The sequence below is a fragment of the Pelodiscus sinensis genome, chromosome 1 (assembly GCF_049634645.1).
Source record: "Pelodiscus sinensis isolate JC-2024 chromosome 1, ASM4963464v1, whole genome shotgun sequence".
NCBI classification, from domain to species: domain Eukaryota; kingdom Metazoa; phylum Chordata; order Testudines; family Trionychidae; genus Pelodiscus; species Pelodiscus sinensis.
Genome location: NC_134711.1, coordinates 44,431,641 through 44,457,834, shown reverse-complemented (window position 1 = coordinate 44,457,834; position 26,194 = coordinate 44,431,641). Strand labels below are relative to the sequence as shown.

The window sequence follows — 26,194 nt, the reverse complement described above, 5'->3', positions numbered from 1 at the left end:
AAGGTATTTTCAGAGTTTTAGTACAGAGCAGCTAGCATGTTGTAAATCCATAGTCTACCATGCTGTTCCCTAAACTCCCATGCAGATAAGCCCTAAACACAGTGGCAGGCGATAATTTTTGATGGGGAGGGCCACTACAAGAATTTGTTAAGTGGTCAATGGCTGTACTCTTCCATGACATTAATGGAGGAGATGTGGGGTTTTGGAGGGAGGTTAGGTGAAGGAAAAGGGTGTGACCTGGGGCAAGGGACTGGGGTGCAGGAAGAGATGCGTGTCTCTGTGCTGTGGCCCCTTGAGGGAGAAGGGGTGCTCTGCGTGCTGCCTGCATTGCAAGCACAGTCCAGGTAGCTTCCACAGGCCGGGAGCATGTAGTGCACAGAGATGCACATGGCCCCCGCAAACAACCATGTCCAAAGCCTCTTATTTACGAATGACTTGCACCATGGTTCAACCTTTTCATCAGATATATTTATTTTTGAGCTGGTGTCAACTTTTAGACTGAGACTCAAATATAAGCCAAAAGACTCAGTGACAATGAAAAAGAAATCAATGTGTGAAACAGTTTATCAGAAAATTGCAGGAATAGCGGTGCAAAAACAAGACATAAGGAAAAACAATATAAAAAAGGTAGAGAGATTAAAAAACATTTTCAAAAGCATCTAAAATCTAAGTTCCATTGACTTTAAATATGATTTTGTACCTGTGAGATGCCTGAAAATGGGATGCAGGAACTTCCCTACTCCTTCCCAAAGTAAAGTATAGAGAGTGTGGAGAAGAACAAGATAGAAGGATCATAAAGGTCTTCCACACTCCAAACTTCAGTTTTCAAATAAGTTCTTCCTCAGTAATTGCAACTAAAAACAACTGGAAAGAATTATAACAGGTAATATTAACAAATACCTTTGCTTTTTAATATTGGCAGGAGTTGTTTTTGGAGAGAGTGTAAATGGGTATTTTCTGGTGCAGTCACAGTTTGGGCTTCTGACATTTCTTCAGATCTTGGAGGAATAACTTCAGAATCCTTGGCTGCTGCATCATTCTTCGCTGTTAATGTTGATAGTAAAGATGAAGGATTCCCAAATGTCAAGACCTTGGGGCTTTTAGTATCACATACATTTTTAAGTGAAATGCTGGTAGAATCCCAGTCTGATGCATCTACAATGAGTATTAGATTTAAAAGAATAAAAATGCAGGCATTAATGCTAAGTTCTAGTAGCATACTCAGTCATGCATAATCACCACATAACAGATTACATCTTTCTACCCTCAGATGCAGATGTAGTGGTCAGAATTATCCCTATGGTGTCAAAGCTACTTAGACATATCCCAAGGCAATCTGTGCATGTCTACTCTAACACAGCACAATTTGCGTGGATCTAAACAAGCCACAAACATTTATTTTTTATGCTCTCTCATGATTAAGGGGACAGATTTTTTTTTCTATCCTGAAATTTCCTTCCTAACCCACAGAGGGATTCTTGCAGAGGTCACAGAGTGAAGGAGAAGAGGATTACTTAATTTGAATAAAAATACTATAGAAAATTGATATTTAACTATAAGCTGAAAGTTGCATATTCTAGAAACACGATTTGAAAATCAGTATCTATGGAAGCAATATGGAAATGTAATATCTGTGACTCTTTTGGTGGTCAAAAAGTATTACCATTTAAATAGTTAACTGATAAGCGCCAGCTTATTATTTTCCATTATGGTTACATGCTGGCTCCCTGGGAGCAGGGCCAGCAGATCCTGCTCCCAGGGAGCAAGTTTCACTGTGGGCTTTGTAGTATAAAGCTTTATACTGTGGAGTCCATAGTGTGTGAACCTTTCACTTCAGGAAAACGCTGGTTGGTTTAGGGCAAAAACCAAAGTATATTAACAAGAAGTCAGGTTTAAGTCAGGGGTGGGAATAATTTTTGCAGGGAGGCCACTTTGTGAATTAATGGGTCACAGGCTAGTTCCTGCTCCAGAAGGGATGGGGTCTAGGGTGGAAGGCGTGGGACCGGGGACTAGTCTTCCCTCAGAGTTGTCTGGGGCCTGAGGCTTTGAATTAAATACACAGTTCCTGGCCCCGCCAGTACTGCATTGTTGGGCAGCCGCAGCTATTTAAAGGGCTTGTTGCTCTGGCTCCTGTCAGGGTAGCACTGCAGCCTGGAGCTGTGAGCCATTTAAGAAGGATCCTGTTGCCTGAACCACTGCCTGGAAATTTGGTGGCACAGGCAGCAGGATAGAAATAGAAAACAGCTGATGCAGTCTGAGGACTGGATCAAAGTGTTAGGTGGGTCGGATCTGGACTCTGAGCCACATCTTGCCCAGCCCTAGTTTAAGTGATACCAAGTATAAGGAATAAGATTAGAAATGTTGACAAAGGGCAGGGGTATGTCACAAATGCCCATTAGTGGTTCACTACTATGTCAGCAACTTTTGTCAAGCCTGAGAATCTCACTAGATCTCACAGGCTATGTCTAGACTGCAGAGCTTTTCTGGGATACCAGAACTATCCCAGAAAAGCTCTGCCTCATCCAAGGAACGCATTTACTTTTTCGGAACAGTTTCTGAAAAAGCAGAAATGTTCTTTTGGCATCCCTGGATTTCTCTCAGTAGAGGAAAAAGGGATGTTCTGAAAAAAAAAGCATTTTTCAAAATTTGGTCCTGTGTAGATGGGCCAAATTTTAGAAAGCCTCTTTCGGGGGAAAAAAAAGTAGAAAAGGGTACGCAAATTTCCATTCGCAATTTGTGTATCTTTTTCCAACTTTTCTCGGCAGTGAAAACATAGCCGCAAAATGTTGTTGTAATTTGTCTCTAAAAGATATGGCATGTAAGGGATCATATAAAAACTGATGACACCTGGCCCTAAAAATCATTCTGTGGTAAATGTATAGGGTGTATAGGAGGAGTTATAAATAAATACTAGAATTATGTTCTTAAAATGTTTGACAAAAAATGCACAAACCCAGTCTATCCAAGACAAAGAAATGTGTATTTGCTTGTCTGACTAGCCTGATTACCAGGCAGAGACATTAAAGACTCAGTTACATACAAGGTAAACAAAGCTATCAAGCTAAAAAGTGGAGGCGAAGTTAGCAGAGCATTTACATCATAACAGGTGACAGAAACTTTGTCTGAGCTTATGTTTCAAAGAATACATTTCAAAAGTTTCTGGCACACAAAGAAAGAAAGAGAACCCCATCATTAACCCTGACCCGAACAGTCAAAAAAACCCAAACACTTTGAGCTCTGTGTGTTGGATCCTGGTTAAAGAATTGGCTGGCCACACTAGAAGACTGCCAGTCATGAGACAAAGTTCTTTGAACAAACTAATCTGGTTTTTAAGTTGATTTTTAGTCTCTGAAGTGTATTTTTACTTTTATTTGTAACTGTTTCTATTTTATTTTTATAGCTGGTTTCACTTAAATGTATGTCTTTTTGTTAATAAACTTGTTTTATTTTTACCATAAATCAACTTAGTACTTTGCTTGAAGTGGAAGGTTTGTCGACTAGAGTTAAATAAATAAATTGTTGTTAATTGTCTCATTAGTGGAGCAGCAAACTTGATAAGGTTTTGTGGCTGCTACAATAAGAGGGGCTGAACAATGCAGAGAAAATGATTTTTAGGTAAAACTCAGGTGTGAAAGGATTGTTACAGAGGGTAACTGGGCAGTGGTATGATTTGCATGCTAGCTATTGGTGTCAGGACTACAAGTCACAGAACCACAGCTTTTAAGGCACCCAAGTTCAAGGGTAGATGTTGAATGAATGCTATAACTGGTCTGAGTGACCCTAAAGTGTAACACTGACATAGTCAAAAGGATTCACATACAGCTTGCTGTTTGAGAATTATACATCAAGCAATAGTAAAATGGCTTTCAGGTGATTCCCAAGTAAACGTGTTGAGAATAATCAAAGAAAGGTTACAGCTTTATTATTTTATGTTTATCTCCAGTGTGGTAACAGAATAAAGGACATTTAAATTAGCATCAATGAAAAATTGCAAATTTAGGGCATAGTACATTGGAAAAGGAGCAAAAGGCCCAAAACAGAGATTGAGAAAGCTGCACAAGAACATCAGAAATGAGAAGCCAAACGAGACATTTTTGGGGGAAAACCTCAGAGCTCAAAGGGTTGTTAAGATTTCCTGGAAAAGAGTAACTGGGCAGTGGAAGCCAGAGCGTGACTTGCATGGTTGTATACTGGCTGTTGGTATCAGGGCTGTGCACTGCAACAGCATAGAGTTTAAGGTACCCAGAGATCCAAGGGAGGTGTTTGACTGAACTCCTTACTGAGTTGTGAGAACCCAAATCCATCACAGAATCTTCATTCTGTCTTTTTCAGGTTTGGCAAATGCAGTACATTTCCTCCCTCCCCTGGATTTACAGAGTAATTAAACAGGAGCTCCTAGGCTTCTTGGATACGGGAAGCCTCCAGCCAGTAGTGACACAAGACCATCTCCATGCACCTAAACTCTGCTTATAGCTGCTTTGAAACAATGATTGTAGATAAACAGTCACAAATATTTCTTACTCTTGAAATAATAATAAACTGGAGAGAATAAGGTATCATGAAACTTGTTCATTTGTTCAATATATTCCAATAAAAACCAGCAATTTTTTTTTAATAACTCTCCATCTGTTTGTTCTGTATTTGTAACAAAAAGGGACCGTGGTCTATTATTGGGCTCTGTAGTACTACTATAATACAAATAATGAAATTTCCAACACTTTCAGCTTCTTCCAAAAAAGCAGATACTGTAAAAAGAAGAGAAAAATGGAAGCTTGTATACTTTTAACACATTTTCTGCTCTCAAAACTACAAGCACATATTTACAAATTCTTCTAAAAAGAAGCTTAGTCTCCACTGAATTCAAAGCGGGAAGAATTGAAATACCTTTTAAAAATTAAAACAATCTGAGATCCTAAATCATAAACAGACTACATGTATGCTATATACATGAATTACAATATATTTCAAATTAATTAATTACAATATATTTCAAATTCAAAGTTATTTTATTTACCTTCCTAGGCTGAGCCCAAGATTTTGTATTGCCCTACTGCAGTTAATATTTTAACATGTAATTTTTGCACTAGGAACACAGAACCCTTAATTCAGCTCTTGGCTGATTAATAAAAGGGAAGAATACTACAAATAAATGTAAATTAACATTAAAAATATGTATTTTTTCTATACAAGGTTTAGGCTCTAAAATGGTGGCTGTACTTTTGGATCAGTTACTGTGTGTCCTTCAAGAAAGCATTAGCAAATGTTATAAGATATGTTGTTAAAAGTACAGAACACTAACAAATTAAATACGGACGCTTATACACTGAATATACATCATTTTTATAAACTGCAATTAAAATACATGTTACGCAGAAAAAAGGACAAAATCATATAAATACCTTCAATATCATCTGCATCATCTAAACCAAGTTCTTCCATTAAATCTTCAAAACAAAACAAAAAAACAAAAAAAGCAATGCTTAAGGTAAATAGTTTGTTAATGAAGATGCTTAGTCCACTACCCCCATTCCCAATTTGATGTAGTGAATATTACCTGATTTTTGCCTTTTGTCAATCTCCTTTCCCTTTGCAGGACAAGAGGTGATATCATTTGTTTCTAAAATTGCTTGAGTGTTCTTTAGCTATTACAGACAGAATCGAAACACACAAACATAAAATAAAAATCAAAATAACTATGTATTCTTTAATTACTAAGAATTTCTGAGCATGAATGACACTTACCTGTGAATCAGGCTTTTTTTCAGACAATCCTAAAAAGAAGGGAGGAAATATTAGCTAGGTGTCATTTAAAATCCTGAAGTGTAGAAATTATCAACTTCATGCAAACATATTACCTTATGCAATAGCTATGTATTGCCAATTTGCAACCATCATTTTAATTCCACAAGACTCACTTTTAGTTAGGGTAAATACATCATAGCATGTTAGTATTATAGAAACACATGACTATTTAAGATTGCACCTAAAATTTCAAGTGACCAAACTAGAGTAATTCATGTAAACCAGTAAGACTGTGCTAATTAACAGTACAAAAATAAAAAACTTTATTCTTTCCTAAAAGGCAATAATCCATTCCCTGAGTGGAAACTTGCAAACAGCAAAATGGAGTGGAGTAGTTTGAAGTGTCATATAAAGCAGTGCAACTGTACTATTAATATGATTGTCCCACAGGTGTTTTTGTGTTGAAGAATCTCTATTTTCTGTAGATTGGAGAATTAGGAGGAGAGTTGTAGGTAAGTAAGAGGTTATCTCAGTTCGGTTATCTAGCAACAAATCATCAAAATACATCTCAATTCAGTGATCTACAGATCATTGTGCTTTGCTTAACAGTAATTAAAACAAATAATTCTTCTGTTTGGCTGCATTTTCTACCTGTAATGTAATTCTTAGTAACAGTTTCACCTTTGGTTTCAAAGTTGGATCCTAGGTCTGCTTCGATAAGCCACTTGCAGACCCTGGGCCCACTTTCAGAAAACTGCTAACAGGCCACTCTGCTTTGTTTTTCTAAAGGCTCCGTAACCACAGATTCTTGCAGCTCCCATTCTTTCTGGTTTTCCCGCGCAGATTCCCATGGCTGGAAACAGCGAACTGGAGCCAACAGAAGCCATGAGGCTCTCTGGCCACTGAGCCCTTAGATAAACAAAGCGCATTAGCAACTCACTGATTTAAGTGTCTGTAGCCACAGAGCCTCGCAGCTCCCATTGGCTGAGGTTCGCTGTTTTCTATTGTCACTGACAGAGCCACCCACTTCTTTTTTTTGAAGGATTCTTATGGAATACATATAAAATTAAGCTTATTGTATAAAAGCTTATGAAGTATTGGTAACAATAAAATGATAAAAATACCTTCATTTGGTTCCTCAAACACACTCTGCATGTGTATTTCAGTTCTGTCAGATGAAATTAACTGGTTGGCTGGTAGTTTTCTTGGGCTTTCAGAAGCACACTGGTTAATTAAAAATGTACATGACAACTTGGATACAATTACCTTTTAATTGCTTTACATAGAAAAATTATCAATATTTTTAGTTATTGGTTATCAGCAATGATTTACAATTAAACACTTTTATGTGTTACCAAGTATACATAGTACTCATATCTCTGAAAAAAGTTTTGGACAAGGAATGTCATAGTATAAACAATTTTAAAATCATAACATTTATAACAGTTTAAAAGTATTAGTAAAATGCTAGTTGACATAAATTTTAACTAAAATGTCTTGATGAACTAGCTTTGATAAACCCAGAAATGGTAAAATGGAGTAGGAAAATTTTTAGATTAAGATAACAAATCAAGAAAATGAAAAAAAATGATTGCTAAAAAAGAAATGAATAATAATTGCAATTCTTTACAATGACTGTTTCTTTGTATGTGTACACTATAGATACTGGTGATGTTCACGTCCTCAGCAAACAAGTCTATGAAGGCTGTGCATGCAACTTACCATAATTAGAATGGCCCATAATTAGAATTAGATGCACAGGTAATGCTATGAGAAGGATTAAAGTCCAACAAGGCTAAAAAGTTCACAAAAGACTATTTTGGCTAAGTAGTTTGGCACCATTCACACTAAGGGAAGTTAAAGGGAGAACACTCTCCCTTCAGCTTCCCTTACTCCTTGGAGAAGCAGGGCTACTGGCATCGACAGGAGCACCCTCTCAGTTTGACTTAGCGCATCTTCACTAGACCCGCTAATACTTAACTATCCTAAAAGTTTAAAAGGAAAAAAGTTATAAAAATTCTCTCAAAAGGAGACTAATAGAGTGAAATATTATTATATTCTCATTGCTGCCTAAAGCAGTCGGCAAGAACTGAGAATACATAGGACTATTCTCTGGATATGGCATAGGCAAGTGATCCTAGCTAGGGTGTATATGCTGCTGCACTGATTACAGCTTTTTGATAATGTTCATCAGTTTAAGAGAGGATTCTAAAGAAGCGATGCTTGAAGACAGAGACAAGGGGCAAAACCTTGTCCCCAAGTGCATTCATAAAGGCCATGTCTACACTACAGATAAGACTGAAGCATCCACAATCAATATTCTGGGGTTCGAATTAGCAGGTCTAGTGTAGACGCATTAATTCAAACTGCGAGGGTGCACCTGTCAATTCCAGTAGTCTGGCTTCTTCAAGGAGTAAGGGAAGTCGAAGAGAGAGTGTTCTCCCTTTAATTTCTCTCAGTGTGAATGGTGCCAAAATTTGAGTTAAGATAAAATTCGACTTAAGATATGCTATTAATGTAGCTGAAGTTGCATATCTTAATTTGAATTTATCCCCTAGTGTAGTCCAGGGCTAAGAGTTTTACTGTTGACTTAAATGGAGTAAAGATTTCATTCAAGGTATTTTATTAAAATTAAAAGAAAACAGAATTAAATACCTAGTATTTAAAACTATTTTGAACAACTATATTCTATAATAATTCAACATGATGCTAGAAATACAAATTTAATCTGGGCATTCATTGCCAGGCAATCTAGATTATTAGCAGTCTTAACTAGTCAGACCCTAATATAGCAGTACTTGAAACTCAAAGCATCAAGCCCTAAGATCCAGTAAGCAGCAAAAAAGTCAGGAATGCAACAAAACTCTTCAGAGGTACTGAATTGAATACAATTGGTGGGATCAAAGAAGCCACATTCATGGAAAATACCTCTGAATCCCAGGGTGATTCCGTATCCTCTTCGTCCTCTAATCCTAATGCAGACATCATATCTACAGAATAAAACAAATATAAAATTTTACTTTTCTCTTAAACATTTCACATTAGTTTTCACTCTACAAGTCCTGTATTCATAAATAGCCAATAGGCATACATAATTTCTCTTAATCTGTAAACAAATAATTCACATGTGCTCTTAGGTAGCTGCACACACCAGTGTGTCACTGTTTTCTTTAGCCTTTCACCTTTCTTTCGTACTCCAATAGGAGGCCACTCCACACCTGGGATATCTACTGAAAAAAGAAACTGAAGTCTAAGGTCTGATGTACCCTTAAAAATTACATTAACCTAACTATGTCCTTCGGGGCTGTGAAGTATTTTGCACCTTAGGCACAGCACTTAATCTGACCTACCACCCAGGTGTAAACACGGTTAGTGTAGCAGAAGAATCCTCCCATCAATCTAGCTATTGCCTTTCATGGAAGTTGGTTACTTACACTAATGGAAAACTCCGTACAAGTTCAGCCTCTCTAAACCATGACTCTCTGGTTTGGCAACATCCGTGTTCTGGCAGAGACCACGGATGTTCCAAAACCAGAGAGTCCCAGTGGAGGACTGGTGTTTGGGAACCCTGCAGCAGGGCTGGAGTCCAGCAGCGGGGCTGCCCTGTCACGTTGAAACTGGGAGCCTGGCAGCGGGGCTGCTGCCCAGGTGTAACATTACCCAGCAGGGCCTGGAGGTAGCAGAACTACCTGGTGGGGCTGGAGTCCAGCAGCAGGACTACCACCCAGTAGCACAACTGGAGCCTGAGAGCAGGGCTGCTGTTCGGTGTCAAAAATCCCAAGTGAAATTGGGAGGCAGCAGGGCTGCTTGGTGGTGGGGCTGGGAAAGGCTGCCGCCCGGTGGCATATCCAAGAGCTCAGCAGCCCTGCTACCGTGCAGTGGTGGAGCTGGAACCCAAGTGGTGCACTTGTCTGACGGAACTGAGAGGCAGCCAAAAACTTGGCAGCAGCGCTGCCCAGCAACTGGGCCAGGAGCCCAACAGCTGAGCTGCCCAATGAGGCTGGAGCCCAGTAGTGGAGCTTCCACCCAGTGGTGCTTCTGGTCCCCAGCAGCGTGACTGTCTGGTGGCTGGGCTGCCATGGTGGAGCCAGTAGCCCTGCATGGGGAGGCACCGAAAGCATGGGAGAAGATGTCCAGGAAGCTGGCAGGAAGGCTATGGCTGCAGGAGCAGGCAGTGGAAAGCAGGGGGAGGAGGGTAGAAATGACTTTTCTTGGTCCGGCTAAATCTCTCATCTAGGACTGGTCAGGTCCTGGGTGGCAACCATGCAGTACTGCAGGTGAGTACCTATAGTATAGACATACCCCGAGAAATAACTAAATCCTATGTCTGAAAGTATGATGATAGCCTAAAAATTCAGTGTTCTGGCTCCATCTGCTGTTTGGAAGGAACTTTTACAAATATCTCTTTTACAAATACCAATATCTGTACTGGTAGAGAAGATTCAGTAAAATAAGAATTTTGAGAGAGAACTGCTACTGTATGCTGCCATTGAGGAGCTCCACTTAAACATTCTGTACTAGCCAATGTTTTAAGGTAAAGATCTATTTGCAGTATGTTGCAGTACTTTAATCTCAAAGATTACAACGGCATGGTGATGGATGCTATATCCCATTATCTGAACTCTACCTGCCAGATAAGCAGAAAAACAACATCAGTTCTAGCCATTGCGGCTATCTGATCATCTAAAAGCAACTGAAGGTTGTGAAATTAGATAATTTGTGGAAATAAAATCTCATCTAAAAGGTAGGATATAATATTAATTCTTTCTTCTGAATGATGTCCTCAACATCATTTTAGACATGTCTGTGAGGTGATAGTTGACTTAATTAAAAAAAGATAGGCTATAAAAAAAATCCTAATTTATTCCTTTTTCTAAAATCTATAATATTCCCAATCTACTTCATGCCTTTTTTGCTTGTAATGCTTCAAGACATAGACTATCCATAACAGGGATATAAAATCCCATTGGTTAACTAGTTAACTGGGGCACAGGCAGGGGAGGGAGGTGCTTCTGCCCAACTGAAGCAGCCCCTGCTTGTGGGGCGCCCCGGCCCGTCGCAAACGGGCTGCTCCGGTTCCCTGTCCATGGCAGGCCACCCGTGAGGCTGCAGCAGCCCCCTGCCGACAGCATGCGGGGAGCTGCTTCAACCCCTGCTGGTTAATGATTAAATGGAACCAGTAATCATCACCTCCTAAGGGCAAGGCTTACTGGTTAACCAGTTAACTTTTCACATCCCTAATCTGTAATGTATATCTTGTACGGCAATGAGCATACTAAAAAAAAAAAAAGAAAGCCAAAAAACCCTGATTTAGCCTCAGTCAGTTTCAGCCATACCTCCACCGTAAGCAAGACAAAGACAAATTTGGTCGCTATTAGCATTCTGAAGGCAACACAGTTCCCCCACTAACCCACCTAAGAACCCCAAATAAAAAACTCAGGATGCCACACAATATTGCCTTTTGGACAGAAGAGCAATTACCTAATATTACCTTTTAGAGTCCCTCGGAAACAGGGGAGTAAAGTGATTTATCAAATGAATCATTCCCTGAAAATGTATCAGTGCAAGTGAAAAACATCTCATGGTTCACAGTACCAAAGGCAGCAGATTATGAACTTTTCTTAGTACATTCACATAGTAAACTAATTCAAGAAAAACATTTGGATTACTAGTTACTAATTTACCTTTTCTAACAGCAATATCTTCTGTGGCATTCTGTGCTTCACTGTTGCCATTACGTATTAAACTTTTATCTACAGCATTTGAAATGTGTGGTTGTTCTACCTCATCTTCCTCTTCTGACGATTCTTCCTAGTAGAAAGAGATTGTATGAAAAAGTTTTCCCAAAGAAAAATACTAAACAAAAACAAATTATTTTCTATCTACTTTAAGATGTTACACTCCTATCCATTACTGTAGAATCTGAGAGCCTAACATCAAATCAATAAAAATAGCAGTGTCACTTTTTGAGGCAAAAGACTTTGCTTGGACATGGGGTTTGTTGGGCAGATGATTCATTTGTTTTGATGGATTTTGTTTTGTTTTTGGATGAAGAAATCAATGTGGAGAGTACAATTTTTGCTGTGGTGAAAATTTTTTACATTATCTCCTAAAAATGATCAGATTCATCTAATCTCCCCTGGAATTGCATTTTTGAGGTGATCACCTCAACCAAAAATGCTTTTAATCACAGATCTCACACATTTAGCCATAGGCTTTGCGTATATTGGCCCACAGGAGCACAACTGACCTTCTGATTCTAAATGCAGTTTTATAGTCCAACCACCGTCACTCATTTTGCAAAACAAAACTAATTGTTTATGCTATTAGTTCAGTTTACTTTTCATAACTCATCTGGATTGTGTCAGAGCCCAGTTACTCTTGCAAACAATACCCAATTCATTTTAAGCATAATTAGTTAGGCCACAAATTATACTGACTTCAGAACAATGAGTCTAACATTCATCCTTCTATATAGCATCATAATCACATTAAATAATTAAAAAAATGCTTCTGACTACTATCCTAACTAATGCATGAAAAATATGCTTTATTAGTAACACATTTATGGCCAGTCATTCCTTTATTCAAGGCTGAAGATCAGATTAAATTTGAGTTACATTATTATTTTTATTAATCTTCCATTAAGGTTTTTCATTTAACTTATTCAAATGATTCAACTACAACAACCTTGAGTCTTATCTTCTTCCTTTCTTGCATAAAAACCCTTGCTACTGGATTTTGCCCCTTTTACTTACTTTGATGCTTGGTTGAAACTCTTCTCTCAGATTTTCTTCACTACTATTTAAATGCAAATTCTCACTTTCTGGTTCCAGTGTTTCACAGACCTTATTACTAGAGTCCTTGGAATTCTTGCATTGCTCCTTTCCAGCATTTTGATCACCCAAAGATCTAAGATTCTCTGAGTCCTGTCTTCTGTTCTCATGCCTTTGATTTTCTGCCTCTGGCCACGGCTCATCATCACTTTCAAAGATATCATCTGCTAGGTGTGGGTTTTCCTTCTCAATATAACAGCTATTTAAGACAGATGAAGATGCATCTTTTTTCTGGGCTGTCATTTCAGAATCTTCAAAAGAACAGTGGGTCTTCTTGTATCTGATTTTCTCATTTCCATCTGTACATAATTTATTTGTATTCTGAAATTCATCAATTTCATGTTCATTACCATCTTTTTTTGATGAATTACATGGTTGTTCATTATTTATTATCTTAGATAATACGGAAGTTATATTTTCCTTTAAACCTTCATAATGTCCAGCTATAAAAGACACCGGAATATCAACAGATTCCTGAATTTCCTGATCTTTTTCTTCACATGTTTCATCCTGCGTACTTTTGCTTCTACATTTAAATTCCCTTTCAAATTTAACAGCATTGCTAAAGATTTCCAACTCTTGATCACACTTATGTGCCAATTTTCCAATATATTCCTCTTCTTCATCCTCTGTGTAATCATCTTGACTTTCTTCTTCATCTTCTGTATTTTCATCCTCCTTTTCTTCCTGACTAAATTTTTCCTCATCATCTTCCTCATCTTCTTCATCCTCTAATTCTCCTTTCTCCTGTTGGCTTGCTTCTGAAATATCTTCAGATATCAATTCTTTACATTCTTTTTTATTCAAATTTGTGTGTTTTCTGGTTAACTGCTTCAGGTATTGCCTTGATGACTGAGGACTTCCAATTCTAATATCCTTGCCATCTTCATATAATCATAGAAGAATTTGAAAAAGAAAAGACACAATATAGGAACCAACAAATTAACTGAACAAATATTTACCTGTTTAAGCCCCAGGAGAAGAGGAGTCATCTGGGAAGGTTTTGAAAAGGAGCCAGGTGAGGGATGGATAGACCGAGGATAGGACTTGACTTGGGAAAAATTAGGAGGGGATTCAATAACATCTTCAGCTTCACAATCTGATTTATTTTGCAGTGAAATGTCTACATGTTCTGTTTTCATAATGCTACTTTTTTCACCTACTATAATAAAAAAAGATTAAATAACTTAAAAGAGGAAGTAAAATACATAATACATCTACAATTTTCTATCAACATATAACATAATAAAGGAGATTTTTTCCCCTCAAAATTGCTTACTGTTTTTCTTGAAATGCTGGGAAGAGGTCATTAGCAGAGTCAAACTTGGCTTTGGTGGTTTCTGTAAATAAAAGTTAACTTTAAGCACACTAAGTTTTTACATGAATAGTAAATAACACCTATCTGATTGTATCGACTATTGAAGACTAAATTCATCAAATTGTTTTAATGCCAATGTCAGGCAAGGTCTGCATCTGGTAGATCTTACTTAGCCAGCACTCTCATTTAAGTCAGTCAATGGGAGTTATGCTCAAAATATTTAGCCCATACAACGTTAAATAAAATATCTCTAAGGGTATGTCTACACTGCATGGCTATTTCAGGATACAGGAGGTATCCCAAAATAGCTACCCCACATCTTAACAAGCCACACGGTATTTCAAAATATTTTTTAAAATAACAGGCATGCTATTTCGGCATCCCTGTAACCCTCGTAGTGCAAATTACGTATCTTATTTCAAGTTTAGGGTGCTGTGTAGATACACCCTAAGTGAATTATATTCTACAAAATCTTTAATCCTGTCAACGTTAGCCTTATTGGCATTTAAGATAGTTTTAATTTTATGTTTAAAAGTCTTTAATAACTGATGGATTTTCTAGGATTAGTCAACAGATTAGTCACTTAAAATGGTCCAGATCGCTGTCTGATGACGCCAAAATTCCTACAGCATGATGGGAAGATGTACAGCTTCTATTTTAACACAATGCATATGAAAAAAAGTGGCAATTCATCCTCTGAGTGGAAAAAAGAATCATCATGTTGATACAAGTAATACTTACCACAGAGGTTAGCAGCAATTTCGGTAAGAGAATAGTAAGTCAGACAGGTCTCATATAATGACTGTATTTTAGGGTAAGTTTTTAAAGAGAGAGAGAGAGAGAGACACAGAGAGAAAGACAGAGAAACTCTCAAATGTGGAATCTACTTCTTGTCTCAGGGATGGCGATGAGTGAATTCTAATAGAAGATAAGGTTGACCTTCACTGATAGTGAGTTTTTTTTTCTTGAAACGCTCTGAGGACTCTTGTTGCTAATAATTTGAGACGCTGACCTTTGCCTGGAAAATACTTAAAGTGTAACATGTCTCCTCCTCTAGACTACATTGTAGTGATCTTGGAACCAAAATATCATTCTGTAGTCTTTCAAAGAATAGAGGACTTAATGTATGACTTTAAAAGTTCTGATCTGTCATTATTAATATGGATGAAATCAAAATAATCTGTACAGATTAAGAGGGACTGATTACAAAACTCAACTGACATGGTACCAGTGCTGAGAAGTTTGCACCAGACAGTAGAGTTGATCATCAGCAGCAGTCAGGCTTTGAAGGAGGAACAATGGTAAAATCAGTAAAAGAAGGGCTCCTCATTTACTCTTTGTACCAAGGAAAGGCGATTGGAGTATTTTTTGGTTTTGGCCTTTGTCAGCAGAAAAAACCCACCTGCAGAAATTTTTACTGATCAATCCTGACTGGTAGATAAGGTCTGAGGTCTTTTGGTAGTTGTTGTGCCCTGGTTGCTAGAGATTTAGTGTTTATGTTTACCAAAGAACAATATGAATGTGGTTTCTAAGTAGTTGAATGACCTTTTAACTCCCAATTCTCTGAGGGTATGTCTACACTAAAATGTTAGTTCGAACTAATGGACGTTAGTTCGAACTAACATTCATAGCCGCTACACTAGCGCTCCGCTAGTTCGAATTTAATTCGAACTAACGGAGCGCTTAATTCGAACTAGGTAATCCTCATTCCACGAAGCTTAAGCCTAGTTCGAACTAGCTAGTTTGAATTAAGGGCTGTGTAGCCCCTTAATTCGAACTAGTGGGAGGCTAGCCCTCCCCAGGTTTCCCTGGTGGCCACTCTGGCCAACACCAGGGAAACTCTATGCCCCCCTCCCGGCCCCCTTAAAGGGGCACGGGCTGGCTACGGTGCCCGTGCCAGGTGCAAGCCTGCCAGCACCCAGCCAGCAGACCCTGCACCTGGCATGGATCGAGCCACCCACCCGATGTCCCCCAGCCCACCCCCTCTTCCCGGGACCAGGCTGGCATACCCTCTCTCTCTTGTTCCAAAAGGAAATAAAACGTTAAATGTTAAATTAATCCTAACATTAATTGAGGGAGTTACTGTGTGGCAGCCCAATGCTACTGAATTCAGTCTTGCTGTGATGGGTAATAAGAGGAATTGGGAGACAGATGGATCTGCTTTACCCACTAGATCTTCATATGGATTGGGGCAAGGGTATGCAGGATGAAGAGGCAACCCCAACAAACACTGCTGGTCAAAAGAATCTAATTATCACACACACAGCACACACACATCTAGAATGATATCCAATCTGGTTCCCGCTGGTAGCACTGCTCTGTCCAGGGTGCTGGCTGTCTTCAGCCTGCAAGGCAATGTTTTCTTTGAAGAGCTGCATGCAGCTCGTGAGTCATAGGTTGGCCACCCCTGATGTAGATGGTATCATGAGCTCATAATACCATCTACATGTTTTGTTAGTCTATAAAGTAATACCAGACCATTTGTTGTTTTTTAAGTTTATTCTGTACAGACTAATTCGGCTACCCTCTGAAGCTTCTGATTAATAAATAAGTCAAAACTTCATGACCTTTTCCAAAAAAAAAAAAAAAAAAAAAAAGTCTGCCTCAAAAAATTTCAGCATGTTGACTTCACAGAAGGATCTCAGATGGGAAGAAACAGAGATTAGGATTTGTTTAAATATAAATTATTTACAATAACATGGAAGAATTATAAAAATGAGTATTAAATATATTTCAAAATCCCTGATGTAGTTTTCCCAGTTCTCTTTTATTGGAATATGAGACCTGGTTTTTACTTAAAATGTAGATTGACCTAGCTATTTTGGGTGTGTAACATTCATACTAGGGATGTTAATTATTGGGTATTTGTGTAAATGTGTAACTACCCTCCTCTTCCCGGAAGCTGCCTCTGATAAAGAGACAGAAGCACAGTGGAAGGCAGTCAGCTCTGTGGGAACTGATATGCACAGGGGGGCCGGCTTGAAAGCTGTTTCCCATGTGTACCAGCTCCCGCCTCTTCCCCTCGCCTCCATGCCACTGCATCTCTATGAGAGGCAGCAGCAGGGGGAAGGAGAACAGGAAGCTACATAGGAGCCGGTGCTGTGGGAAGCCAGCTTTTAAAGCAGCAATGGGGTGGGAAGGAGGGAGGTAGCGCCACAGGAACTGGAATGCTCAGGGAGCAAGCTGGCTTTTAAGCCAACTCCCCAAGAATATCAGCTCCCACCTCCCCCCAGATACAGAGGCAACAAGGGCGGGGAGTATGTGTGGGTTGATTGGACTTATTGGTTAATCCTGTCTTATTTGTTAATCACGTGGTCGACTAATGCTGACATCTCTAATTCATAATCCTGAATGCCGCCAGTAAATCAACCCAAACTTCAGTTTAAAATGTGATTTGGCTAACAGATTTATTTTTTCAACTTTTTTTTTTGGTGTTTGTTTAATATGTACTGTAAAATCTTTGCTAATCTTGGATATTTCTGGAAGTGTTTTCTTGCCTCATGAAAATTGATGTGATCCATGTAAGATTGATAAAGATTTCTAAACTGCTATAATCAGAATTTTTGCTTAGCCTGAACAAACTAATATCCCAGAACTTATCAAAAAACAGAAGAGTATATATTTTTAGTTATAACTAAGTAAAGTTTTTCTACATTTATAATTTCTTTTTCATAGCATACAGGGGCATGAATTAAGATGGATTGTTAATGAGACTTAAGGATATGGGAAAGTTGTTCCACATAATGAGAACGGCAGAAAAAAAGGATCTTGTACTAACAGTAATGAGGATGTAGAAAGAGACAAAGAAGGAGTATAGTGGCAGTCTGGAAGGAATGGGGAAGGAGGGAAATGAAGTTAAGACTGCATTCATGGACTGTTTTGTATTCATGGAGCATTTCACTATCAATTAAATTGAAGGGGGAGTTATGGGAGGATAAAATTAGGTGATTAAACTTTTTTAAATGACTAAGTAGAAGGGAACAGTATTATAAACACGTTATAGCCTGAGAAAAAACAGATATGAAATATACAACAACCAAGGTAAAGGCAGAGATGAAGACTCCAGAGGAAGTAAAACTTAGGCATTGGCACACATGGGGAGTATTGCAGAGAAGGCAATGGACAGATTTTCAGAGATTGGAAATGGAAATATAGGAGAAAGTAGATGAGATTAAAGTTAAGGACAATGCCAACATCATTGAAAATTCCTAGTCAAAGGTATGGTTTTCATCTTGATATCATAACATTATGATTCTATGTCTTCTGTCTTCTATTTAAATTTCATGACAAACACACACTAACAAAGTGGGCTACTATCTTTCACAATCATAAGGAAAAATTAGATATGTATAATATTTTACAGGCATAAGACAAGGTTCCTGTTTATAAGAGGTAAACTGGATAGCTATCACATGAAAAAGTGACAGCAGACCACTGACGTAAAGAAAAGGAAGAGGTAGGAAAAAAGTGAGAAAAGTATGTCGTTTACGAATAACATTTCTTGAAGACAACTAACCAGTTGTTTCAATCTCATATTATCTCTCTTTTAAAAAAAAATTCATTGTCTAGTATGAGTGTGGTAACAGACAAAACCAATGTGAAGATTATAAATGAGAGTCTAACCAGAAAAAAAAATTAGATTTGAGAAAGGCCTGGGAATCTGAATGCAATTTCAAAATAGCTTGCTACACAGAAAAGAGGCTATTCCAAATAGAAGGTCAATGAGAAAAAAATGGTGGAAGCCACACAGGGAGAAACAAAGACATTATGGAAGCAGCAGGGGTGCACAGAAAATAGGTGACAAGTGAACTATAGAGAAAATGAGATAGGAGAAGCAATCAAGGCAAGCTGTGTAAATGCCTGATGTTGAAGTAATGGAGTTTAATGTTGATAAACCATTAGCAACTAGTAAAGTATTTTAACAATGGAGTGCTTCAAGGTTAGCATGAGCAATATTATAACAAAGTAGAAAATACAATCACTTTAGTGATTAACCCACTGACCCCACTTTAGGAACAATTACTTTGATGCTGAGGAAATGCGAACCAATCAAGATGGTGAAACATTTAAGTAGAAATGAATACAATAAATATTTGATGGAAAGAACTAGTAAATAAACAAAAAAATGTTAATGCACTCTTTACCCTGTCATACAAGTAGTAGAGTTCAAGATCAAATCTTAATTCTGGAAGGTAGTAGATATAATTATGTGTTTTACAGAATTTACATTCGTTCTCTTGAAACCACAGTTCAAATTAGCAGAAAATACAATCAATGAGGTGGTTTCTATCTCACCATCTACTGAATATTTATCCAAATCATAAGATCTTCATACACTGAGCCACACCTAAAAATCTTTTCAGAGAGGGCTCAGATTAGGAACAGAAAAGGTACAGATCACAGAATCATAGAGCTGGAAGAGACCTCAGGAGGTCATCAAGTCCAGCCCCCTACCCAAGGCAGGACCAATCCCAATTAAATCATCCCAGCCAGGGCTTTGTCAAGCCAAAACTTAAAAACCTCTAGAGATAGAGATTCTACCACCTTCCTAGGCAACCCATTCCAGTACTTCACTACCCACCTAGTGAAATAGTTTTTCCTAATATCCAACCTAGACCTCTCCCACTGTAACTTGAGACCATTGCTTCTTGTTCTACCATCCGTCACTACTGAGAACAGCCTTTCTCTATCCTCTTTCGCACCTCCCTTCAGGAAGTTGAAGGCTGCTATTAAATCCCCCCTCACTCTTCTCCTCTGCAGACTAAACAAACCCAAATCCCTCAGTCTCTCCTCATAGGTCACATGCTCCAGGCCCCTAATAATTTTGGTTGCCCTCCACTGGACCCTCTGCAATATGTCCACATCCTTTCTATAGTGGGGGGCCCAGACTGAACACAATACTCCAGATGTGGCCTCACCAGAGCTGAATAAAGGGGAATAATCACTTCTCTAGATCTCCTGGGAATGCTCCTCCTAATGCAACCTAATAAGCCATTAGCCTTCGTGGCTACACGGGCGCACTGTTGAATCAAGTCAGATGCAGCTGTAGTTTGGGAAATCTTGCACTATGGCTTACTAGAAGTTTCTCAATCACAGCAACAAAATATTTGCTAAAATCTCCCAAATGTTTTTTAAAAGGTATATATGCTTCATCTTACAGTTTAGAAATATTTTTCCAGAAGATCACTATACCTTGGGTGTAAAGTCTAGCTCCTCTTCCTCTGACGTAAGCCAACTGTCATCCCCTTCTTTTTCAGAACTTCTTAAATAACAAAAACCATAAAACAGTAAATCTCTCTCTCTTCCCCCCTCCCCAAGATTTGCTAAAATACTTTTTAAAAAACTCTTACCGTACTGAATCTTCTTGGGAAAGGTCATCTTCAACTGTTCAAATATTGATTACAAATAAAAAAAGAAATTTATAATTTTAGCATTAAAAGCAAAAGACTTAGAAGTTGCCAAAAAAATAAGCAAAAACATTCAGCATGAGCAAACTACAAACAATTCAAGGTTGAAACTTAGTATAAACCTCTTAATCAAATGAGTATGAATGTAAATATATTTTCTATTTTCAGTTGAAAAATCTGTGTTCATAGCTCTTTTGTATTTCTGTTCAAAATATTAAATACAGTTTAAAAATAAAACTAATGAAATTAGTAAGCAACTGGAACACAGTTAATAGTTTTTGGTGGCAATAATGTAATGAAAGGGAAGTAAAAGTGCTAAGACTATAAAAATAAGAATAGTGAGAAATTTATATGCATAGAAACTTTGAGCCTTTTTGTATTTACAGAAATACATGGTAATATGTTGGTCTCTGTCCACAGCATCACTCTGTTGTCTTTGCATTACTCTGCCAATGTAAAGGCAATGAAAAGCAAAATTGCCAGGTTTTGCAATTGCTGATTGCGCCAGTTCCACATCAACCACTCTTGACCCTCTGAGTTAGAGGCATTACAGGGACAGAAGGGATGGGAATAGAGCATATTGCACTGAAACAAACCTTTGCTAATGGAATGGCACTAACATACACCAGGGGACAAACTAAACCCGTACTACCCTGAGGACTGGGAAGGCCAGAAGATGGAGAAAAACCACTTGTGTGTCCCCATTCACAGCTAAGCAGAGTACAGCTTTACATACCCAAAAACTGGACCTATGAAATAGTCAGCACAGAGTCCTGTCAAAGACACTAAATTACAATGAAAATGGTTGAGATTCTCCATCTCCCCCTTCCTTTAATGATATTTGAGGAAGCTCTAGGCTTTCCAGGATTAGAAAATAAATACTGTTCTATGTTCAGATTGATATTTGAGATACCACTGTGTACGCTTATAATTTTAAGAGAAGTGATGAATGTGCCTTTTCTGACTTTCCATTAATTTTATTTTTTGAAAATATATTAACATGAAAATCAAATAGAAAATAATTGACTTATATAAAAGATTGAAATAGACATGATAAAGTCACAAAACTGAAAATTTACAGCAACACCATGTCAGTTAATTATAGGCCAAGTTAATCTCAGGAAATACATTCCTTCTGTTTGACAGAGAACCAAACAAAATACAAATAATACAGCAATCATATTCCTCAGAATTCCAGAATTAATGTTGGTACATTGATTATTATTTTTTCATAATTTGAGCAGAATTTTCTTATTTTGCTTTACTGTTTATAGCTAATATGTTGTTTTTGCTAGACAACTGAATGGTTGTAACTTCAACTCTGAGTGTAGATGAAACACTTATAAACAAATTCTGAACAGCAATAATAGCAGTGCTAGTATCTTTATTGAATGTTGTGCTTTTTTCAAAAATAACTCAAAAACAATCTCTCTCCCTCCCCCAAAATTTTCCATTTGATTTTTTAAAATTATAAATTTGTTAATTTAGCTTATTGATTGTTCTTCAAAATCTTTCTTTTTTTGCACTGCAATTTTGACCACTCTTTTAAATAGCACAATGCCTTTTAAAAATCAGAAGTTTTATTTACAAAGCTCACTTCAAAAACAAATAATATAATATAATAGACAATTTAATTTTTTACTTTTTTTTCCTGAAAACGTTACAATATAAAAAAATATATAGGAATTCCCATAAGTTATATATTTTTAATCAACTTATGTCTTTTGTGAAGATCTCTTATTACTCAGTTTTTATCCTATTAATAGATTTTATATTTGCAAACCGACTTTGTGATTGCTGAGCTCAATGGTTAATTTTAAAATAAACAAGTTTAAAATGGTGGACAATATATCTGGTCATCCTTTGTTTCTATTTTAAAATTCTATTTTAAAGAACAGCCAGCTTTGATATCATAACATTTAAAGAATAAAAACTCTGTATTAGCCCAGAACTAGTCAAGTAAAAGGATTATGTTTATAGTAGAGCGTACACACAATGTTTTCATACTATATATTATCATATGCATTAATTAAATGTATTTCTGCCTTTCAAAGATAATGGAAATTGAGAGTACAGTACAAACTGCTCAATATAACTGATATGGCTACAGCATGGTTATTTTCTCTCCCCATCCCAGTATCAGTTAATCTTCCAAAACTGATACAAAGGCCATATTTGAGCTCTGGGTGCCTAGAGAAAGAGCAGCTCTGAAGTAGAGAGTATTACCCTAGTGGGTTCCACTTCTGCTTGGAGTCTATTATTATTATTATTATTATTATTATTATAATCCAAGTATTTTAAACTGAAAATACTCTCAATTTTTGATGATTACCTATAGTTAATTGTTACCAATTTTACAGCAATAATGAATTATGATTTATCTTTAAAACACAAGAGACAAACTCATGCTGCACGTTTTGGGTGTACAGGCAGTCCCCGAGTTACGCGGATCCGACTTATGTCGGATCCGCAATTACGAACGGGGCCCTCTCCCTGGTCTCCAGCAGACCAGGGAGAGGAAGCAAAGCGGCGGAGCACGCGGGCAGCGGACAGCCCAGACGCGTCTGGGCTGTCCGCTGCCCTCAGACTCCGCAGCTTTGCTCTGCTTTGCTCCCCGTCTCCCTGGTCTGCAGACCAGGGGGATGGGGAGCAAAGCGGCGGAACACGTGGGCAGCGGACCGCCCACACTGTCCGCTGCCCGCGTGTTCCGCCGCTTTGCTCCCCGTCCCCCTGGTCTGGAGACCAGGGAGACGGAGAGCAAAGCAGAGCAAAGCTGGGGAGCCCGAGGGCAGCAGGACAGCCACGGCGCGTCTGGGCTGTCCCGCTGCCCCCGTGCTCCGCGGCTTTGCTCCGGACGCCTGTGGTACAGCAGCTGGGGCGCTGCCGGTTGGTCCCATAGCGCCGCTCTGAAACTGACCAGTGGCTGACTACAGGAAGCAGCGGCTGACTACAGCAGCAGCTGAATCTGGACGCCAGTTCCGACTTACATACAGATTCAACTTAAGAACAAACCTACAGTCCCTATCTTGTACGTAACCCGGGGACTGCCTGTATTAGACATCTTGAGTTTGATTTGAAATAGTTATAAAGTGCTAATATAAAGCCAAACTGTATTTGAAAGTTGCTCATATCCACAGTTCTGGCTCAAGCCCAACTCAAGTTTGACACAATATCAAATTAATAGATTTAAATAAAACGCTATCACTTAATGACCCATCACAACACACATTAACAATACTTTCTGGACTCTTCCATGACAAATGCAAAGACTAATTAGTTTCTTAAAGATCTACAAAACAACAAAATCTATAACACCATCACCATAAAACAATTCAAAAAGTAAAATCAAATCATTAAAGAACTTTTGAAGTCACATAACTACAAAACATGTATAAACACTTAAATATGGCATTTTCACACTAGAAGTCTTATTGTATGGAATACCTTTCCCTGAATCTCTTGTTCTTGATATCTTGTTGGGAGACTGTTGCATTTCTATTTCCATTTAGGGAAAAGCATTAAAGGGACAGATGAAACAATGAAATCAGAAAATAAAAGTTGTAAAGTAGATACATACATACATGAAGATGAAACAAAGAAATGCATAACTTCTGACTGTTAATAATCTTTGATAGTGCTGAAAGCAAACAAGAAATGTCACAGATATAGACTCTTAGAACGTTGCCAATACATTTCCTTTTCATTTTATTCTCCTTGATTTAAATGTTCTTAATTCAATATTAAAATTAAAACATTTATCTATCAGATTTGTACTTTACTAGTGGCAAACTCTAATCTCTAATTCCTGCCTCCCTAAACTCATGTGGTTTAGTCTCTCAAAAACTATTTATTTTATGTTTTCACATTTATACATGTATTGCAGATATGTTTATTGTCACCATATATATGGAATGCAGGGATAGCATCAGTGCCGTACATACAGTCTGCCAGATGGAAGGCCTAAATTTCCTTCACAAACACTTGCTGAAAAACTGATGCTGTGTTTGTGCCAGAAAACTAAAACTGAGAGCTCCATAGTTCAAAGCTAGTGCAGGAGACCTTTGCTTTGCAGACCTCATAAAAGCATACTTAAGATCAAGGCACATTCTCCAGTTGTTATGTGGTTTGAAACCATTTTCCCATAGGCACGATTAAGTACGTTTCTAATATAGTAAAACTTGTGTTATCCGGCACACTTGGGGTATGTCTACACTACCACCCTAGTTCGAACTAGGGTGGTTAATGTAGGCAACCAAAGTTGCAAATGAAGCCCGGGATTTAAATATTCCGGGCTTCATTTGCATCTTGCCGGGCGCCGCCATTTTTAAAGCCCCGGTAGTTCGGTCTCCGTGCCCGCGGCTACACACGGCGCGGAGTAGGTAGTTTGGATTAGGCTCTCTCTCCACGAGGAGTAACGGTATTTCGGATTAGAGAGCCTAATCCAAACTACCTACTCCGCGCCGCGTGTAGCCGCGGGCACGGAGTCCGAACTACCGGGGCTTTAAAAATGGCAGCGCCCGGCAAGATGCAAATGAAACCCGGGATATTTAAATCCCGGGCTTCATTTGCAACTTCGGTTGCCTACATTAACCACCCTAGTTCGAACTAGGGTGGTAGTGTAGACATACCCTTGGGGATTAGGGCATTCCGGTTATCTAAAAATTCCAGTTATCTGCGGGTCCCATCAACCTAGGAAAAAACAATGGACAATAATAGTAAAACTCAAGTTTTTAATATTGGTAGTTTTGTAGAGTGAGGCACTTGGTCTGACATTTCTATTTTGAGTTAAAGATAATTAGTACAGTAAAACTCCAATAATCCAGCATCAAAATGCCAAGCGCTCCTGACCAGCTGATTAAAAAGCCTGCTGCTCAGCACACGTGCTAGCTGTAACCGAAGGGAGCATAAGGTTGGGGGGGGGGGGGGAGAAAATGGGATCGTGTTACAATATGAAGAAGAGCGTTTTGCTTCAGCGACGGGGAAAGGGGAGGGGAAGGGAGGGGAAGGAGGATCAGGTTACAGCATGGAGGAGATGGGAAGAGGAAAGGGGAGGGAGATTGTGTCCTGGCCAGCTGGTAAGCCGTGCAGCTGTACCGGCACCTCCCGATTCTCCAGCAAATCTGATAATCCGGCACCACGTAGGTCCAAAAGGTGCCGGATTATCGGAAGTCTACTGTACTTCTTAAATAAAAAATTGTTAAGCCAATCATGGTAAACCAAGCCAGACCTGTGCACCTGAACATGTGACAGTACTGTAGCTAGGGGCAATGCCAGTTAACCAAGTTTTCTGGTTAACAGAGCGCCAGATAACAAAGGTTTCATTGTACTTGCTAACAAAGTCGTAGCTTTCAAGGAGCTCATCTTAACATGATGTCGATTATTTGTGTGCACCTGAAACCATAAAAAGATCTACATTTTGTCCCAGACCTGGAGCTTACATATAGGAGACCCTTATATAAGAGGATCCTCTTTACATGTATCAGTCAGTACATGACTATGTGAAAGTGGTGAGAGAATTTCTCCTATCCCAGATCCACAAATGGAAAGAGTGAACAGTGTGCAGGATGTGAGGGGAGCAGGACACATACTGACTTCCAACTCCATAGGAAATACTATGAAGTAGTAATTCATGTTGCAGTTATATTAGTATTTTTAAAAGAGTATTCTATGCTGTGGAAAGAACTCCAGAGGAAGCCATAAGCAGAAATTAGAATGAGGAAGCAATCACAGAGCCAATGCTCTTAACCAGCATGCAAACCGCCGGGGGTGTGATGAATGGGAGGGTGCTAACTTTTTCTTGACACCCCAGCCATTCAGTTAACTAAATTGCCTGTCTGTGGTTTTAACCCTTACAGTGGGTCCTAGAGAGTCTCCAGGAATGATAGGGAAGC

At 38.5% G+C, this 26,194-nt stretch overlaps 2 protein-coding genes across 17 annotated transcripts in view; both read right to left on the bottom strand.

Annotated features, from left to right (window-relative positions):
- The window catches only part of ANKRD7 (ankyrin repeat domain 7), a 177,643-nt gene that overhangs the window by 122,800 nt on the left and 28,649 nt on the right, over nt 1-26,194 (bottom strand). For 13 of the 16 annotated variants that reach the window (XR_012903781.1, XR_012903785.1, XR_012903776.1 and 10 more), the window contains exons 7-18: nt 23,748-23,798; nt 20,247-20,280; nt 20,089-20,158; nt 13,858-13,918; nt 13,541-13,740; nt 11,427-11,553; nt 8,671-8,732; nt 6,867-6,966; nt 5,743-5,771; nt 5,555-5,642; nt 5,400-5,444; nt 901-1,155 (exon numbers count right to left, since the gene is read on the bottom strand). Coding sequence is in view for 12 of the 16 variants with exons in the window: in XM_075929155.1 (XP_075785270.1) it covers nt 901-1,155; nt 5,400-5,444; nt 5,555-5,642; nt 5,743-5,771; nt 6,867-6,966; nt 8,671-8,732; nt 11,427-11,553; nt 13,541-13,740; nt 13,858-13,918; nt 20,089-20,158; nt 20,247-20,280; nt 23,748-23,798 (1,122 nt within the window). In the remaining 4 variants the exon portion in view is untranslated. The remainder of the gene's footprint in view (nt 1-900; nt 1,156-5,399; nt 5,445-5,554; nt 5,643-5,742; nt 5,772-6,866; nt 6,967-8,670; nt 8,733-11,426; nt 11,554-13,540; nt 13,741-13,857; nt 13,919-20,088; nt 20,159-20,246; nt 20,281-23,747; nt 23,799-26,194) is intronic. The other 3 variants (XM_075929131.1, XM_075929142.1, XM_075929143.1) reach the window with 3 other exon arrangements.
- Nucleotides 11,568-13,469, bottom strand: LOC142827826 (uncharacterized; the record flags this gene model as incomplete). The annotated part of the gene is made up of 1 exon (XM_075923848.1): nt 11,568-13,469. A coding segment is annotated over one exon (996 nt), but the record flags the coding sequence as incomplete, so codon positions are not given.